A 14,864-nucleotide genomic window follows, 5' to 3' on the forward strand; every position below is an offset into this window, starting at 1 on the left:
CATTATTAAGCGGACAAACAGGAGCGGGCGTTGGGTAAACTGTGCAAACAATGCGATATTTGCCCAAGTTAAATACCATTACTTTATGAATTGTAATTGCGGCCGCTCGAAAGGGCACACAATCACAGATTAATTCAGAAAAATTCCTAACAATTTCGATATTTTGATTTAATTATAGCTTGAATAGTTGCGAGCAGTGAAAACTTTTTCCAACAATTCGCCATGCGAATTCCCTTCACATATTTGGTGTGATTCCACCCTTGCTCGGTTTAATAACAATTGTGTGAGAATTTTACACAACCAGCAAAAATCGCAAATCTAAATATTTCGTTTAATTGCATGTAATTTTAGAGCCACTCACTAATCAGGAAAGTGTAAATCTAATTTTCTTGCTGGTTTATTTACAAATGGGAAAACCTTGTCTGTTTTTTTTTGAAATAAATGAATTACCTTTTTGGCATTGACGATGTGGCTGTAGTGCAGCGGGGCAGCGATGGCGTAAAATCTGTCACAATTGAGTCCGCAGATAGTCCATAGCGCTAAGGGGTGCAAGAGATTGTACAAAAAGCCGTGAAGAATGCACGGAAGGCCGTCTGACAACCATACCGATTTAGAAAATCCCGGCACTGAGAACGCCAGGAATAAAACTCCTAAAAGGACGTCGATGGCTCCTAGGTGCAACAGGAGAATGTTATTGGCAGTCGTCACCTAAAACAATTCAGACCAAAAATTGGAATAACTGATTTTGGACAGTGGATTAGACCGTTGCTTGGCTATTTTTTCATCAAGAAACTTGTTATTTTGGCAATTTTAGGGAGGAAATTATCTCGAGATGTCTATTTCCTTTTTGCGAAATAATCACACGGGAGAATGCTACATTACTTAAATGTGATGGATTTTACTTATCAGGAACAATAAATGTTTTCCAACTCAACCAACCTGAAACGTTATTTATTTATTTATTGCGCTTTCCAAAAAGTGTCCAAATTACTAAAGCAAAAAAATTACATTACTTTAAGTCAAAATTAGCAAAAACAACCATAGAAAAATGGGACTTTACATTAAAAATTAATAAAAAAAACTGTATATTTTTTTTCGTAGAAGATACAATTAAATTTTTGCTATTCGTTTATATTGCACTTTTGGTCGAATTTTCGGACGCCTCAGAAGAGTGTCTAAATGAAATGATGCTTCTACAAAGTGTCCAAATTTCATCTTCGGTTTTAATTTAATAATAAAATGAAAAAACACATCGCTTTTCAGAAAATGTGTTAAAATTGGAAAAAAAAACACAACTAAATAAATCTTCACATTAAAAATATATAAAAAAAATTGTAGGTATAGTTTTTTTCGTTGAAAATACAATTGGTTATTGTCATTGACTATTTGTTATATTAATCTTGGGGTAAAGTACCCAAAAGTTGCAAAATTTATTTATATTGCATTTTTTGTCGAATTTTATTTAGACGCTTTAGTAGAGTCTCTAAATGAAGTGTCCAAACTTCACCTTCGGTTTTAATTAAAAAAAACATTGCTTTAAAGAAAATAAGTTTAAATTAACAAAAACAACAACAGAAAAATTGGTGTCCCTACATTAAAAAAAATAAAAATTATAAAAAAACTACATTTTTTCGTAAAAGATTCAATTGTATTTTATTTCCTTGTCACTTACTAAAATTTTGAGTAAAAAGTAACCAGAAAACAAAAATTCGTTGCATTTTTTAGTATAGAGTGTCCAAATGAAATGATGCTTTTACAAAAGTATTCAAATTTTATGTTCGGTTTTAATTTAAAAATAAAATAAAAATGCATTGCTTTTGAGAAAATGTGTTAAAATTAGCAAAAACAACCATAGAAAAATTGGTTTTCACATTAAAAAAATTATAAAAAACTGAATATTTTTTTCGTTAAAGGTTCAGTTGCCACCGACGATTATTCATGTCAACTTTGAGTTAATCGAATTTTCAGACGCTTTATTGCACTTTCTATAAAGACTGTTCAAATTTTACGATCGGTTTTAATTTAATAATAGAACGAAGAAATTACAGTGCTTTAAAGAAAATGAGTTAAAATTTGCCAAAACAACCACAGAAAAATGAGTCTACATTAAAAAAATATAAAAAATCTGCTTATTTTTTTCACTTGTCACTGATTATTACTCTATAAAATTTTGGATAAAATTGGCCCAAAAGACGCAAATTCGATAGTATTGCATTTTTGTCAATTATTGCTTTAGTAAAAGTTTATATTTTAATAATATTAGAAGCGTTATTAATTTAATCCGCAATTAACTGATCACGTGACTAAATTGAAGCAATTTGGTTGGTCCATTCGCGTTGTTAACTTTTAACAACGAATTAAATTTTAACAGAGCTTTCTTTAAAGAAGCGGGTTTATAGGAGCGACATTAATTTAATCAGCAATTAAATGCGTGATTAACTGACCAAATTGAACCAATTTGATTGGTCTATTTGCGTTGTTAACTTTTAACAGTGCGATTAATTTTAATTGAGCTCTCTTAAGTGTCCATATTTTAACTTTGGTTTCAATTTAATAACAAAACGAGAGAAAAGGCTTTTAAAAAGTTATTCCATTTTTAAGAGTACGAATGCTCCAGTTTTTAGTAGTCTATACTGAAATACAATTTCGGTTTTTTTTGGCGTAATATTATTATTTCACCATTATTTCCGATAACATTTTTAGAAACTTTTGTCCAGTTTCTAATTTCTTGTTCTTCGTCTCTAGAATTGTTCGTTTTACCAACTATATAGTTAATACTTGATCTCTACTACATTCCTCTTTATTAAAAGAAGATCATGAACAAATCAAGAAGAAATCAAATAAAAATTGAAAAAATTCTTCTTCCATTTACCGTATTTTTGTTAATATTTATAATATTTATTTATTTTATTTTCAACAGGTGAAACACCCAATTACAGAAAATAAACTTAAACTTAATGATCGTGCTGCAAGCAAAAACTAATAATTTAAATAAACTAAAACAAACTAATAATAATACTATAATAATAAATTAAGAAACAAGAACTAAAATTAAATTTTACCTAGCCACTAAAGTAACTAATTATATGATTTTTAATGTAATTAAATGAATGAAAATGAATATCACAACTACTGCTAATTTTGTTAAAATTACTACACATTACATATAAAGGTGATTTTAATAGAACATTCGTATTACAACTGCAACTGTAAAAAGTCATGGGATGCCGTGAGTTAATTCTAGGAACCAGAAAAATTATCTTATTAACAAGAGCAATACAGTCAATCTTGTTGTTTAGTAATTTATGTAAAAATGCAATACTTGAGATAATTCTCCTAACTTCTAGAGAATTGATATTAAATGTCCTTAAAAGCACTAGTTGGTCACATCCCGTATCGGGGTAATTTTTAAAAGAAATATACCATAGCAGTTTCAAAAATTTTTTTTGGACTGATTCAATACTATTTATGTGTGTGGCATATATAGGTGACCAAATAATTGCACAATATTCTAACTTGGAGCGTACAAGGGCAAAAAATAAGACTTTTAAGGCTCTTAAATTAGTAAACTCTCTACAGTTGCGATAAATAAATCCTAAAGTTTTATACGTGCTATTAACAATATTTGTAATATGATTCACAAATAAAAGTTTGTTATCAAAGGTAACTCCTAGATCTTTAAATGTGTCTGTTCTTTGTAAAATGTGACCACTAACATTATAACTATACATGATCGGAATTTTCCTATGTGTGTAAGACATAATAAAGCATTTAGATATATTTAGGTTTAGCCGATTAGCTTCGCACCACTGGAGGAGATTGTTGATGTTATTCTGCAAGACTTGACAATCATTACCGGTTTTTATGATATTATAAAGCTTAAGGTCATTAGCAAATAGAAGACTGTTACAAGTTACTGCTGCAGTAATATCGTTTTTAAATAATAGAAAAAGTAAAGGACCTAAATTTGAGCCTTGCGGCACTCCGGAAGTTGGTACGAAGCTAGAAGATAAACAGTTCCTGTATCTAACAAAGTGTTCACGATCAACAAGATAGGAAGTTAAGAGATCAAGCAGGAAGCTACTGAAACCTATGTGCCGTAATTTATCGAGAAGTATAAAATAATCCATTTGGTCAAACGCCTTCTGAAAGTCCGTGTACACTACGTCGACTTGCCCATAGTTCCACAGCGACATCTTGAGTGAAATGTAACAAATTTGTCACGGTAGACCGTTTCTCCATAAAACCATGCTGAGTAGGCGTTATAATGTGTTTGATGTTTGGGTAAATTCTTCTGTATAATACAGTCTCAAAAATTTTGGCAAAGTTAGATAGTAGTGCGATGGGTCTATAGTTATGAACATCAGAAATATCACCTTTTTTAAATACCGGGCAAATAATAGATTTTTTCCAAACTGCAGGAAAAGTAGAGGTTTTAACAATAAGATTGAATAAATAAAAAAGAGGTTTGACAAAAATATGAGCACAGTCTTTGACGAGGAAACTTGGAATGCCATCAACACCAGAGGTAAACGAATCTTTTGACCGTACTAACGCTTGGAAAATTTCTTCTTCAGTAATGTTATCTATAGAGACCGTGATGTTATTAATCGGTGAGAAAGCATCGTTTTTGTTTACAGTCTGCTTGGACTGATTATACACACTACTGAAATAGTTACTGAAAGCATTGACTATGGAGAGCGGGTCATGTAATTCTTGATTATTGTACTTCATAAGACCTGGGATCCTGGTTGCACTTTTCTTTTGTTGAACAAATTTCCAGAAATTTTTAGGGTTGTTTGTTAAAGATTCTTGAGTTACACGGATATACGTTTTGTGGGCAGAGGATATTAGTGATTTGGAGCAAGAACGATAGTGTTTGAAGAGGTTAAGAATATCATCCCTTTTAGTTTTTTTGTACTTCTTGAAGTAAAAATTCTTCTTACGGAGACAGTTGATAATCTCACCATTAAACCATGGAGGATAGTGATATTTGCCGTTTTTTTGAGATGAGTACTTCGGCACATGTAATGCAAAGATGATGTTTAGTGTGTCATAAAACAGGGAACATGCTTTTTCGATGTCACTATAATTATTTAAAAAACACCAGTCAATAGAATAAAGGGATTGATACAGTAGAATAAAATTTGCCTTTCTAAAATTAAACGTATCAGAATTGCACAGCGGGAAATTTGTTAACGTTTTATTTTGTAGAAAAAGTTAAGTGAACAGCAGAGGTTAAAGCTCCTTACGGTTTATATTTCACAAAGTATAAAAATTTGGATAAGGCTATCTGAGTGATTTTAACTCTTTTGGAACCTTCTATCAAATCCACACTCGAAATGTCAAATCGCTGCCAAATCTCTCAAAATTTTTCACGTTTTTCGCGCCATGCCTGGTTCGCACCGAAGTAGCGAACTGACTTGGAGTTCCACCTCCCGTATTTCCTACTCCGAACACAAATACGCAAAATGTGAGTTTCCCGCCCCAGAACCCCACCTCAGTCACCCTTCCAGGTTTCGTGATCCCCCAACGCTACTTATTCTGCCTCCTCGCCTCCCTCATAATGCTCAACGCTTACTCGATCCACTCCGCCCTCGAGGTCATCGCAGTGGAATACTTCGACTCGGACAAAACCACCAACACCAGCGACACGTGCCCTAGCACCCCCGACACCAGGAAACAAATCGCCAAGCGGCCGCGAAACCGCTCGCTGCTGGTCTACGACTGGAGTCTCGAGACCCGGCTCATTATCAAAGACTCGTTCTACTGGAGCCGCCTGTTGACTATTATCCCCGGCGGTTTCGTCTCGGACCAGTTGGGGGGCAAGTACGTCGTCACCCTTTCTGTGCTTTTCTCGGCGTTCTGCCACCTGATGGCGCCCGCGGTCGTCGACCTGGGTGCGGGCAAGGTGGGGTTTGTGGTCGCGCTCCGGGTGCTGAACGGGTGCTTCCAAGGGGTTTTGCAGTCGGCGGTTCTGTCCCTGCTGGCCCGTTGGGCGCCGCCGAGCGAACGCGCCCTGATGGCGAGTCTGGTCTACGGGAGCGCGTCTTTGGGGGAGCAGATCGCCATCGCCATGCACAAGGCCTTCATGAACTACACCTGGAGGCCGATGTTCTACTTGTCGGCTGGGGTGCACGTCGTTTTTTGCTTCGTCTGGCACTTGCTGGTCTACCCGTCCCACAGAGACAACCCCTTCTTGACTGTGCGCGAAAAGCGGTTTTTGGACGAAGAGGCGGACGAGAGTCTGGTTGAGGGGTGGAAGAAAGTGCCATGGGGGAGGATTCTCAAGTCGGGCGCGTTGTGGTCGCTGGGGTTCCTCCAAGTGGGCTCGAGCTGGTCCTACCAGGTGTATAGGAAAATCCTGGAGTGGTATTTGCCGAGGGTTTTGAAGTCGGGAGTGCCGTGGGAGTCGGCTTGGTGGACGCCGTTTTTCCTCTATTTCTGGCTGACGATTTTTTGTGGTTTTGTGGCCGATTGGTTTGTGAAAGGAAATCATCTAAGTGTGACAACTGTTCGGAAAACTTTCGCTCTGATTGGTACACGGGTGTTTGCATTTTGGAAATTTAACGGTCACGTTTTAGGCAACTACCTTACGGCTCTGTGTCTCATGTTTGTGACTTTTGAGGGTTGTAATAGTGTCACAGTTATGGTTTACACCACAGTTTGGTTGTGTCTAGACGCCACCTATTATGCCTCAACGCTTGTGCTTCCGTTAGATTTGACCTCAAATTTTGCCGGGATTACAATAGGGATAATGTGGACGGTTGAAAATCTCGTTATAGGTTTATCGAGATATGTTGTGAATTTACTTACCACAGATGTGAGTTAATTTTTTAAATTTACTACCAATCATACAGGATTCTTTGAGCCAATGGACGTTCTTGTTGTGGGTCACGTGTGGCGTACAAATTACCGGAACCACAGTTTTTCTCATGTTCGGAGATGCGAACAGACAGGGATGGAATTACATCGAACAATAAATGAATTAAACCACAATTTGAATTTTATTTCCTGATACTATCACCTGCACACAATTTTGTTGGCGTTGTAGTTTAATTTGCTATGCAGGCTAAGCGAAACGTCCAATTCCGCTTTTATTATTCCCACGTTTCGTATTTTTACTTGAGATCAGTGTGTTGAAAGAACGTCATTTTACGCAAACTTTGTAATATTATTTGCGCGCTATTCACATTTCAAAATATCCACTAACAATATAAACATGACATTTTATAAAAATATGTTTAAATAACGAAAGCGACCTGAAAACCTTAAGGTACTAAGTGACTATTTCACAATTTTACAAAATATTATATAAAAAGTAGCAAACTTTTCACACATAATCTACTTAGAATTTTTTGGTTTTAAAATATTTCTACAGCAATTAGTACAGTCTGGATTTATACAATTTTTTAATTCGTGCCTTTAATAAGCAGCGTACCTTTAAGCTTTTCTGTTTCAAAAAAAAACACCAATTTTTAATGTTTATTTTTGCTGATTTGGCGGTTTTATGCTAAAAAACGATTCTTGTGCAAGGTTTGGAGTATTAATAGCATTTTTTTTGTGATTTTTTTTATAGTTTTTATTGAAATCTTAACTAACAAACGTAATGTCATTATTGCTTCTTAAAAAAAATTTATCGCAGACGAAATAATTAGTGTAATAATTTGTCAAAATCAACGAGTAAAATTGGTGGATGCGCCGGGATAATTCTTAAATAATTTTTTAATTGGCTTATAACTTTGCAGTTAAGTTGACAACACTGAATAGTGTAAAGTAAATTATTTTCTTAGTACCAACTTAATTTTAGTCTCACCACAAAGCTTCGCAAAATTTCTTTCATTTTAAAATTTTAACGTTTGTGTAGGTTTTGAAATTTTTTGGTTTTAAAATATTTCTACAGCAATTAGTACAGTCTGGATTTATACAATTTTCTAATTCGTTTCTTTAATAAGCAGCGTACCTTTTTACCGACGTGGACAAGCTAAGCTTTTCTGTTTCAAAAAACCAATTTTTAATGTTTATTTTTGCTGATTTGGCGGTTTTATGATAAAAAACGTTTCTTGTGCAAGGTTTGGAGTATTAATAGCATTGTTTTTGTGATTTTTTTCATAGTTTTTATTGAAATCTTAACTAACAAACGTAATGTCATTATTGCTTCTTAAAAAAATTGTCGCAGATGAAATTATTAGTGTAATAATTTGTCAAAATCAACGAGCAAAATTGGTGGATGCGCCGGGATAATTCTTAAGTAATTTTAATTGGCTTATAACTTTGCAGTTAAGTTGACAACACTGAGTAGTGTAAAGAAAATTATTTTCTCAGTGCTGCCAACTTAATTTTAGTTTCACCATAAAGCTTCGCAAAATTTCTTTCATTTTAAAATTTTAACGTTTGTGTAGGTTTCGAAATTTTTTGGTTTTAAAATATTTCTACAGCAATTAGTACAGTCTGGATTTATACAATTTTCTAATTCGTTTCTTTAATAAGCAGAGTACCTTTTTACCAACGTAGACAACCTAAACTTTTCTGCTTCAAAAAAACAATTCTTTATGTTTATTTTTGCTGATATGCCGGTTTAATGCTAAAAAACGTTTCTTGTGCAAGGTTTGGAATATTAATAGTATTTTTTTTGTAATTTTTTTATATTTCTTATTGAAAATTTAATTAACAAAAGTAATGTCATCATTGCTTTTTAAAAAAAATTGTCGCAGACGAAATTATTAGTGTAATAATTTGTCAAAATCAACGAGCAAAATTGGTGGATGCGCCGGGATAATTCTTAAGAAATTTTTTAATTGGCTTATAACTTTGTAGTTAAGTTGACAACACTGAGTAGAGTAAAGTAAATTACTTTCTCAGTGCTGCCAACTTAATTTAGCCTCACTACAAAGCTTTGTAAAATTTCCTTCATTTTAAAATTTAAACGTTTGTGTAGGTTTCGAAATATCTATCTAATTTCTGGGAGATTAGATAATTTGTTGTTTTTATTAATGTGCCTTTAAAAAAATGATTTAATAACTAACTCGAAAAGAAAATAGAATTTATTTCGAAAAAAAATTTTCTAAAATTTTTTAAAATTATTTGATGTTGTAATAATTACTTTTTTTATTCATAAAATATTTTTTATTAAACATTTGATAAATAAATTTTGTTTTCATCAGCACTAAAGCTTTCTTGAAAAATATTTTGAGTACAATTTTAGACATATTACTAGTTTTTAGGCATTTTTATGCATATTTTGCTTAAATTAGTCATTTTTGTGCGAAAAAGTTCGAATTCTAGCAATATGGCTATACAGTTCTGGGGGATTTTGCTGTATTTTGCAATGAAAATTGTACCAATTTAGTAAAAAGTGCGTTTATTCTAAAATAGTTTGCCGCCACTGTCTCTTTCATCAATTATCTTTCGCAAACTAACTATCAGTTGGAAGTTTGCGGTGCTTTGGCGGCCAATTTCGCTAAAACACAAGAGAACCGACAACGCTGTCGTCTCGATGACGAATTAATCGAAGCCAAAGTTGAAGACGCTTTCATTTGCGCTTATCAATAATGAACGCGACGTTGTCATGTTTAGTAAATTTAACTCTGGAACCGAAATGGAAACTCCGGTCCGGAGCGGTAATAGTTTGAAATTCCGAGCGTTCGCTCGATTACACGTTAAAAGCCTATTAATAACTTGCAGTATACAAAGTAATGAGAGTGAGAGATAATTAATTTCGACTAAATTGTCTCGAGTTTATTGGGGGGAAAAGATCAATCCATCAATCAATCAACAATTTTGGCAAAAGTTTACCTGTCTGGTGAGGAGGACGGCGGTCACGATGTATCCGTTGAAGAGGATGCCCAGTGAAGAAATCAGTATCAGTGGTATGTTGAGGAACATAGGTGTCATTCCGGTCCACTTCCGGCTACTTGACCGCGGCCATGGCGCGCACTTCCGGACTCTACATCTGCAATAACAAGGAGGAAGTTGAGAGGACCTGTTGCTCCAACTACCGACCAACTTTCATGATTTGTTTCTTTTGTATTTCAAATATGGCAATAAAACATAAAACGTCTTTCCAATCATATTATTATCAATTCTATTTTACTAAAAGCATCGTCAAGTTTTCAGTTAGTTTAAGGTTTATTTGCTATTGTTCTTGGTATAAATATTAAATTGAAACTACTTCAGAACAAATAAACTAAGTCTAATTGGAATTACCAGGTCAACAATTACATTTTCCAAACCCGGCGCATCCACCATTTTTACTAATTTATAGATATGGTTTTAAAACATGTTTAAACACTCGGTATTTAACTTTTACCTAAAAAATTCATAACATAAGTTATAAGTGGTCTTAGATTTACTTTATTACATTTGCTTGAAAAACAAATATCCCGAAGCTGCTTGTAATTTTGTAATTAAGTTGGTAACACTGAATTACGCAGAATGACTGTAAATTATTATAATTTTTGCGTTACAGATTACGCTGGTCATCAACAAAAGTAGTTCTGAAATAAAAATTATACGCATATGAAGATTTAAATTTTTTACTGTTATGTATATTGATTTTTTTTGTTTATTAAAATTCAACATTTGTGGTGTTTTGTTTTTGCATTTACGCTACATATTAATTAATTGTACCTGTACATACGTCATGTAAAACTTATTTGTGCTGAAAGAAAAAAAAATCTGAGAACTATTGGGAAATTACCTGAAAACTTTTTTCATTTTATAAAGTTTATGAAAAGTTCTAACTAATTGTAATTGTTTTTATTGTAGTTTTAACCAACAAAAGTATGCTATTATTGCTTCTGACAATGTTTTATTTTCTTTATATTGTCTCTTATTTGTGTGACCCGGCGCATCCACCATTTTTACTTATTAATAGATACGATTTTACCAACACTCAGTATTAAATTTTCACTACATAGTATGCTAAGTACAAGTTACAAAAAAACAATTTATAACATAACTTTTTTATAAAAGTGTTCTTATAGTTATTTTATTACATGTTGTTTATAAATACGAACTTATAACGAAATGGCTTGTACTTTTTTAATTAAGTTGGTAACACTGAATTTTGTACAATAACCGTAAATCATAATACAATAATAAATATAAATTTTCGGTAAAAATATTTAACTGACATTTAAAAAATATTGCATATTTTAGACTTTTATAAAAAAATTCTCGAATGAATTCCTGGTAGTACTTAGCTTTATTATCTTTCCATGAACTGAAATCGATTTTATATGTACGTACAGATATGACTTAAATAGATTAAAATAGCGTAAATGCAATAACAAAACACAAGAAATATTGAACTTTAAGAAATTAGAAAAATCTAAAAATAATATTGTATGATAGCAAAAAACTGAAAGCAGGTATGCATTTATAAAATATTTATACTAATCGTATTTAAAAAAAATTGTTGCAGACGAAATCATTAGTGTAATAATTAGTCGAGCAAAATTGGTGGATGCGCCGGGATAATGTTTATTTAAAAGTTTTTTGATTGACTTGTAACTTTGCAGTTAACCTGGCAATATTGAATAATGTAAAATAAATGTATAATAAATAAATAAATGACCACAAAGTAACGCGAATTTTTATTTGCGTGAGTTTTGGAATATCCAACTAATTTGTTTTTATTCGATTATTATAAATTATAACGAGACACAATTCCCTGATCTGAGTTAAATCTTGTCGTGTTTTAAGAATAGAAAATTTCGAAACGTAACGAATGCATGTTGTTGGCATGCCTCCCATGCGCTTATAACAACATTTCAAACTTTTCAACTCGCTGTACGAGTTGTTTTATTCGCCGGCAAGTAGACCGTCTCACAAAGATCTAATTTTAGCGAATTTTCAAACATTTTAAGTGCTTTCGAGTTGCAAGCAAATCGACTTGAAAAGTTAGTTAGTAACATTTCCATTTAAATTCGTATTCGCATTGATTCGCGTGTAATATTTGCACTAAATCCACAAGCTCGTCTTAACTCGAACGTAATTAGGTCATCGGCACAAGGAGTGCCCGCCCCCACATCGGAAGTCACCAATTAGCGCTGAATCAATTATGGAAAAGGAGAAAAATGTCACTTATACAGCCACTTCGTGACGTCACTAAACCGAATTTAGCGACGGCAATCGATGCCACTGTGACAGGTCAAGGATGTGCCTCTGGAGCCCATCAAAATTCGAGCTATCGATTGCAAAAAACGATACTCCTTGCATATTTTATAAAGACATGAAACGTATCGTGTAGGCTTGTAATTACATTTGTTTCCTCGCTAAATTAAATATTTGGCGGGATTGTTTTTAACAATTGCAACCTAACGCCAAAGTCACAGGCCTCTTGACAAAACGCGTTCAGATTAAAAATTAAGCCCCTTTGCTGCTAATCGCCCCCTTTTCATCTCAAAAGGCCGGTTCTTTGCGTTGTTGTCACCTTATCAATAATAAATCGCCTGAAAAATACACGGAAACGTGACCTCTGAGACCGAAATAACAATAATAAATAAGTGAAGCTCTGGATTTTTCCAGTCGGAGGAGAATGCTGATGTGACTCCAATAACAAATCGGCTGATTTTCATGAATTTCATTAAAAGAGACACTTCTAATAACGTGAAAGACGACTGAAAATGAGAAATGTTTGTGAGCCGAATGCGTGATTGGCGGCTTTCGGGAAATTATTTAAAACTACTCTCAAAGTTTCTATTTGTGCTGTTATGAGATAAGCTGCTGCTACAATGGCCAACTTTCGCCCACTTGCTCTTTTCATACTTCAGATCGTAAAATAAAGTGGGTATTATTATCGTTGGGAGACAGAATTGCCGTGAATAATTGGTTTTTATACGCTTTACAAAGGGACGAAATCAGCTTTCAAAGACGGTTTTAATGTACTTAAGGATTTAGATGCGCGCAGCTTTTTCACGTTTTAAATATTTGATAAATTTGTTGTTAAATGTCGACACTAAACTGGGCCAAGTACTCGTAAATGTCAGTGTTGGTAAACAATTAAACGGAAAACCAATCTTTACTCATTAAACATTTATTATCAATTTTTTTACAAGCAAAAGTTCAAAAGTAACAGTATTTCCACTGAAACAATTTGTCAAAGCGGTTTAAATATTTACATTTTAGTCAATGACTAGCAGAATACAATAACAAGTTTCAAGTCGAGCACAATTGGTGGATGCGCCGGGATAATTTTTATTTAAAAGTTTTTTTGTTTGGCTTGTAATTCTTAAAATATTGGAGGAATTTAATCACGTTAAAGGATTAAGATGAAAATTGCATTTTGCATCTACTGTTGCAAAATTTAAAACGTCTGGAGTTTTCTCAAGAAATGTCGAAGAAAGGCATTTAAGAGTAACATTATGTAAATTACTGGGGTTTTGGACAAATTCTAGTAAAAATACAAATTGACATTTCAGACTTGTAAGATTTAAGTTTTTCGTTCAATAATTCAATAAAGACGTAACCAAAGAACGGTTCTTTTTTATTTATTAAAATTCAACATTTGTGGTGTTTCGTTTTTGCATTTACGCTACATATTAATTAATTGTGCCTGTACTTACGTCATGTAAAACTTATTTGAGCTGAAAGAAAAAAAATCTGAGAACTATTGGGAAATTACCTGAAGTCTTTTTTCATTTTATGAAGTTTAACAAAACTTTTAACTAATTGTAATTGTTTTTATTGTAGTTTTAACTAACAAAAGTATGCTATTATTGCTTCTGACAATGTTCTATTTTCTATTATATTGTCTCTTATTTGTGTGACCCGGCGCATCCACCATTTTTACTAATTAATAGATACGATTTTACCAACACTCGGTATTAAATTTTGACTACATAGTATGCTAAGTACAAGTCACAAAAAGACAATTTATAACATAACTTTTTTGTAAAAGTGGTCTTATAGTTATTTTATTACGTGTTGTTTATAAATACGAACTTTTAACGAAATGACTTTTACTTTTTAATTAAGTTGGTAACACTGAATTTTGTACAATAACCGTAAATCATAATACAATAATAAATATAAATTTTCGGTAAAAATATTTAACTGACTTTTAAAAAATACAGCATATTTCAGACTTTAATAAAAAAAAGTTCTCGAATGAATTCCTGGTAGTGCTCAGCTTTATTATCTTTCCATTAACTAAAATCGATTTTATATGTACGTACAGATGTGACTTAAATAGATTAAAATAGCGTAAATGCAATAACAAACACAAGAAATATTGAACTTTAAGAAATTAGAAAAATCTAAAAATAATATTGTATGATAGCAAAAAACTGAAAGCATATACTAATCGTATTTAAAAAAATTGTTGCAGACGAAATCATTAGTGTAATAATTAGTCGAGCAAAATTGGTGGATGCGCCGGGATAATTTTTATTTAAAAGTTTTTTTGATTGGCTTGTAATTCTTAAAATACTGGAGGAATTCAATCACGTTAAAGGATTAAGATGAAAATTGCATTTTGCATCTACTGTTGCAAAATTTAAAACGTCTGGAGTTTTCTCAAGAAATGTCGGAGAAAGGCATTTAAGAGTAACATTATGTAAATTATTGGGATTCCGGACAAATTTTAGTAAAAATACAAATTGACATTTCAGACTTGTAAGATTTAAATTTTTCGTTCAATAATTCAATAAAGACGTAACCAAAGAAAGGTTCTTTTTTTTATTTATTAAAATTCAACATTTGTGGTATTTCGTTTTTGCATTTACGCTACATATTAATTAATTGTACCTGTACATACGTCATGTAAAACTTATTTGAGCTGAAAGAAAAAAAAATCTGAGAACTATTGGGAAATTACCTGAAATCTTTTTTCATTTTATAAAGTTTAACAAAACTTCTAA

At 32.7% G+C, this 14,864-nt stretch overlaps 3 protein-coding genes across 8 annotated transcripts in view; 2 read left to right on the top strand and 1 right to left on the bottom strand.

Moving 5' to 3' along the window:
* The window catches only part of LOC663161 (uncharacterized), a 55,999-nt gene that overhangs the window by 18,149 nt on the left and 22,986 nt on the right, over nt 1-14,864 (top strand). The gene's annotated exons all lie outside the window — the stretch shown is intronic.
* Nucleotides 1-14,864, bottom strand: part of LOC103314036 (G-protein coupled receptor 161) — a 52,581-nt gene that overhangs the window by 6,114 nt on the left and 31,603 nt on the right. For all 3 annotated transcript variants that reach the window (XM_064357632.1, XM_015982839.2, XM_008198786.3), the window contains 2 exons: nt 9,796-9,952; nt 451-708 (listed from right to left, as the gene is read on the bottom strand). In XM_064357632.1, coding sequence (XP_064213702.1) covers nt 451-708; nt 9,796-9,894 — 357 coding nt within the window. In that variant the 5' untranslated portion in view covers nt 9,895-9,952. The remainder of the gene's footprint in view (nt 1-450; nt 709-9,795; nt 9,953-14,864) is intronic.
* On the top strand, nt 3,799-6,999 carry LOC663188 (sialin-like). Its single transcript, XM_969246.4, has 4 exons — nt 3,799-5,473; nt 5,517-6,539; nt 6,585-6,823; nt 6,861-6,999. The coding sequence occupies exons 1-4, from the start codon at nt 5,392-5,394 to the stop codon at nt 6,981-6,983; spliced, it is 1,467 nt and encodes a 488-aa protein (XP_974339.1). The 5' UTR covers nt 3,799-5,391; the 3' UTR covers nt 6,984-6,999.

The sequence above is a fragment of the Tribolium castaneum genome, chromosome 6, assembly GCF_031307605.1.
Source record: "Tribolium castaneum strain GA2 chromosome 6, icTriCast1.1, whole genome shotgun sequence".
In the NCBI taxonomy this organism is placed as follows: Eukaryota; Metazoa; Arthropoda; class Insecta; order Coleoptera; family Tenebrionidae; genus Tribolium; species Tribolium castaneum.

Bases quoted from the DNA above. Each gene is read 5' to 3' on its own strand.
- LOC663188 (XM_969246.4), top strand. From the start codon at position 5,392: ATGCCTGGTTCGCACCGAAGTAGCGAACTGACTTGGAGTTCCACCTCC. The intron at 5,474-5,516 runs GTGAGTTTCCCG...TCACCCTTCCAG, and splicing joins CGAACACAAATACGCAAAAT to GTTTCGTGATCCCCCAACGC. The intron at 6,540-6,584 runs GTACACGGGTGT...GTCACGTTTTAG, and splicing joins GAAAACTTTCGCTCTGATTG to GCAACTACCTTACGGCTCTG.